The sequence below is a fragment of the Coregonus lavaretus genome (assembly GCF_964263955.1).
Source record: "Coregonus lavaretus genome assembly, contig: HAP1_SCAFFOLD_2986, whole genome shotgun sequence".
Taxonomy (NCBI): domain Eukaryota; kingdom Metazoa; phylum Chordata; class Actinopteri; order Salmoniformes; family Salmonidae; genus Coregonus; species Coregonus lavaretus.
In genome coordinates, this window is record NW_028162483.1 from 34315 (window position 1) to 39243 (window position 4929).

At 41.7% G+C, this 4929-nt stretch overlaps 1 protein-coding gene across 1 annotated transcript; it reads left to right on the plus strand.

Moving 5' to 3' along the window:
- The first annotated feature begins 755 nt into the window (after positions 1 to 755).
- gtf2a2 (general transcription factor IIA, 2) lies at positions 756 to 2966 on the plus strand. The gene is made up of 4 exons (XM_084193934.1): positions 756 to 1014; positions 1657 to 1761; positions 2306 to 2432; positions 2631 to 2966. Exons 1-4 carry the CDS (start codon positions 943 to 945, stop codon positions 2651 to 2653), a joined length of 327 nt encoding a protein of 108 aa, XP_084050060.1. The 5' UTR covers positions 756 to 942; the 3' UTR covers positions 2654 to 2966.
- Positions 2967 to 4929: the final 1963 nt, after the last annotated feature.

Genomic DNA, 4929 nt, shown 5'->3' on the forward strand with positions numbered 1-4929 from the left:
TTGAAACTAAGTTTACAGAATCTCCTCTTGCTCTAAATATGATTTATCTGGTGTTTTGTACATATAAATGCTTATTCAAGGATCTGTAGGCATATGCATTTCTCATACTCTGGCATCTCTAATGAATAACTCTGTTCTGTGAGCATTAGCCTTGACACTGTCTCTTCTAGTGTGATAAAAAGAAACTGATCAACAAAGTTGAGTGCTATTTTCGTTATCACAAAGCTGTGAGACTGCTCTTTACTGATTAATGTAAGAGATTACTGTGGAAGACTTATCGTGAGAAAATTGAATGGGGGCTTTTGGAGGAACCCAATTTGTCTTTATAAACAGTATTGTTGATATTACATCATTTTCAAAAGTACTTAAATATCTAAGCATTCACAAACCAGGCTACTTTACAGTTTATATTACTTTACAGTTAATATTACTTTACATAACATTCTTGTTTGTTGCTTTTGAAATTGTACTCAACTGATGGAATCAAAACAAGTATTTAATTAACATATTAATTGTATAATTGTTAAAAATATATATAATTATTTTTAAAAAGTGAGGATTGCATTGACACAAACCTTTTGTCAGTCAATAAAAACATTATACACAATCAATAGTGTGTATTCAGGCTCTTATCCATAGATAACAGTACCCTTGCAGCCTTTTCTTTCTCCTGACACCATTCCACTGAATCACCCTGTTCTTTTGTCGTCTGCTTCCATCTAGTGGTCCTTCCCGGTATAAACCCCTGCTTGACTGTTCCGGGGTGGAACATACGAAACGTAATTGTGTTTATCCTCCGCGGTGTTCCGTAGTCGGGGGCTCACAGATAGGTTTCTGAAAACACAGCGTATTGTTGGTTAGTTTGTTTGGTTCGCTAGTAAATTGTACTTTGGTAGGGAATTGTGCAAGTGCACAATCTTACCAGTAAATTAATTTATTACAATGGCATACCAGCTCTACAGAAATACGACGCTAGGAAACAGTCTGCAAGAGAGCCTTGACGAGCTTATTCAGGTAAGCTAGCGGCTATGCTAGCTTCCAAGCTAACGCTAGCTAGAAAATTAGCTATCTGGTTGCACTGCTGTTTGGGATAGCAAATTAAGTTAGCGAGGTAATTATGAAGACACGTTATCCATCGTTAACTTCGTTATCTGAAAGGCGTTATCTTTCACGAGAAATAACGGGTTAGTTAGCTAGTTACATTATCGTCTTCGATATCGCTAGCTAACTAGTTAGCCACGCTAACAAGAAGCGTCTCCATAAATGGCTGTGGTGACGTCTGATTTGAAGAAGCTAGATAACAAGTTAAAATATGAGCTCGAGAAAGCTCTAATTTGCAGGCTCAGTTTTGATTAGCTAAATTAAGATGGCTAATGTGTTTCCCCGAAGTCAGTAGTGATGAGTGTATTTGGATTCACTACATTTTCAATGCTAGTAACTGGCTCGTTAGTTAGCTAGTATCCGCGCATGCGCCGACTAGCTCAGTAAATTCGTGATTTCTGGTTCAAGCCTCCCTCCAACAACTTCTTAATAACTAGCTACAATACTTTACCAGCTACTGTTAGCTACTCATCTGAAAACAGTAGCACGGTATATTTCTTACAATGTTCACTTGAGTCATGATTAAATGGAAAAAACTGTTTACCTATTTTCTAGACCCAACAGATCACTCCCCAGTTAGCACTTCAAGTTCTCCTCCAGTTTGACAAAGCCATCAACACAGCATTGGCCAACCGGGTTCGCAACAGGGTCAACTTTAAGGTGAGTACTGGGTTGTATTCACTAGGAAGAGACCTGAATTTGTCCAATAGAAACTCTCTTTTTCGTTGCCAAACACAACTGTTTGCAATTGTTTGGACTAATTACTACTCCCCTGTTTGAACCTACCATGAAAAAAGGACAAGGGCTGGTACAGGGACTTTCTCTCCAGCCAAAGCAATATCACGCTGATTCAACAAAGTCTGTATTGAAGGTTATGGTTAAATCAAATCAAAGTTTATTTGTCACGTACACAGTATAAACGGTGCAGCAAAATGCTTACTTGCAAGCTCCCTCAACGGTGCAGTACAATATCAATATAATCAAAGTCAAATAAAAAAATTACAAGCAGTAGAAGAAAGTAGTAGAACTTATATGTACACAACTGGTTAGTTGAAACAGATGTGACTGTTTTGGCTGGAGCAAAAAGCCTTCACCCACAACGCAGGTCTTGCAGATAAGCTTGGCCATCCCTGGTTGAAAATGAGCTGAAATCATAGCTGGACCTTTGTACACCTGTGATGCGTTAACATTCTCTCGCCTCTAGGGGTCACTAAACACCTATAGATTCTGTGACAACGTGTGGACCTTCGTTCTGAATGATGTGGAGTTCAGGGAGGTGACGGATCTGGTCAAGGTGGACAAAGTCAAGATAGTCGCCTGCGATGGGAAAAGTAGGATCACTTTTTTTTATCTCTCAGGCCTTTTCTCTTCATCAAACAGACTAGATTGTCTTTTTATATTTGGAAGCGACATGTGCAAAGTTAATTACTATTTCTCACAATTACTATTTAGACCACCCGTGCAGATTCTCATTTGAAATTCACCATTTATTCCCATACTAACCTGAACAGCTTCTTTTCTCTTATCAGACACTGGAAACGCTGCAGAGTGAACGGAAGACGATGGCGTCAGCTGAGACGTTACTGACGAAGAAGAGGGTGGAGAGACCACCGTATGTCACAGACAGACAGGACTGTATATATATAATTTATGACAGTAATTTCTGTAAAGAAGATACCCTTAAACCCCTTTTGTGTGTATATGACCATCTGAATCAATGGGAGTGATCAAGGAAAGGGTGAATGGACCAGTCAAGGCCTTGGATATTGCTTGCATGTTTTTTTTTTGTTTTTTTAAATAAATAAACTGCCTTTTCAGTTTAGTTACTGTTGTTGAGCTTGTTAACCTTTAATAAACTTTTATTTAAAATATGGAGACTGATTATTTCTGGGGGGGGGGACTGCATTTGAAACAGGCGTCGTGTCACTGTGTTTTTTTTATTTTTTAAACAGTATAGCTTCCTTCCTCACTCGTCCTCAACGGAGTGATCTTGGATCCTCTGCACCTAAACACACGTGACCGTCCTCTTGATAACGTCTTGCTCTATAAAGGCTCTGCTTCAACTGAAATGGCTGCTGATGGACTTGTATCGCTCTCCACTGTCTGTGTTCTTTGGTTAGAAGCTTATCAAATGTTATTGATCGCATACACGTTTATGTTATTGCGGGTGAAGCTAAATGCTTGTGTTCCAAGCTCCAACAGCGCAGTAATATCTAACAATATAAACAAATCTAAAAGGAAAATAATTGCGTTAAGAAATATATAAATATTAGGATGAAGCAATGTCTGAGTCCGGAGTATATATCTGTGTGTGATTGAATGTATAGACATTATGGACGGTACGTAGATAGAATATGTAGCATATCTGAAGAATACGTGGCTAGAATAGTGTATATATTATTTATATATATATAAACTCTGCAAAAAAATAAACGTCCCTTTTTCAGGACCGTCTTTAAAAGGTTATTCATAAAAATCCAAGTAACTTCACAGATCTTCATTGTAAAGGGTTTAAACACTGTTTCCCATGCTTGTTCAATGAACAATAAACAATGAATGAACATGCACCTGTGGAACGGTCGTTAAGACACTAACAGCTTACAGACGGTAGGCAATTAAGGTCACAGTTATGAAAACTTAGGACACTAAAGAGGCCTTTCTACTGACTCTGAAAAACACCAAAAGAAAGATGCCCAGGATCCCTGCTCATCTGCGTGAACGTGCCTTAGGCATGCTGCAAGGAGGCATGAGGACTGCAGATGTGACCAGGGCAATAAATTGCAATGTCCGTACTGTGAGACGCCTAAGACAGCGCTACAGGGAGACAGGACGGACAGCTGATCGTCCTCGCAGTGGCAGACCACGTTTAACAACACCTGCACAGGATCGGTACATCCGAACATCACACCTGCGGGACAGGTACAGGATGGCAACAACAACTGCCCGAGTTACACCAGGAACGCACAATCCCTCCATCAGTGCTCAGACTGTCTGCAATAGGCTGAGAGAGGCTGGACTGAGGGCTTGTAGGCCTGTTGTAAGGCAGGTCCTCACCGGACATCACTGGCAAAAACGTCGCTGGACCAGACAGGACTGGCAAAAAGTGCTCTTCACTGACGAGTCGCGGTTTTGTCTCACCAGGGGTGATGGTCGGATTCGCGTTTATCGTCGAAGGAAAGAGCGTTACACCGAGGCCTGTACTCAGGAGCGGGATCGATTTGGAGGTGGAGGGTACGTCATGGTCTGGGGCGGTGTGTCACAGCATCATCGGACTGAGCTTGTTGTCATTGCAGGCAATCTCAACGCTGTGCGTTACAGGGAAGACACCCTCCTCCCTCATGAGGTACCCTTCCTGCAGGCTCATTCTGACATGACCCTCCAGCATGACAATGCCACCAGCCATACTGCTCGTTCTGTGCGTGATTTCCTGCAAGACAGGAATGTCAGTGTTCTGCCATGGCCAGCGAAGAGCCCGGATCTCAATCCCATTGAGCATGTCTGGGACCTGTTGGATCGGAGGGTGAGGGCTAGGCCCATTCCCCCCAGAAATGTCCGGGAACTTGCAGGTGCCTTGGTGGAAGAGTGGGGTAACATCTCACAGCAAGAACCGGCAAATCTGGTGCAGTCCATGAGTAGGAGATGCACTGCAGTACTTAATGCAGCTGGTGGCCACACCAGATACTGACTGTTACTTTTGACTTTGACCCCCCCCCCCCCCCCCCCTTTGTTCAGGGACACATTATTCAATTTCTTTTAGTCACATGTCTGTGGAACTTGTTCAGTTTGTTGAGTTGTTGAATCTTGTTATGTTCATACAAATATTTACAC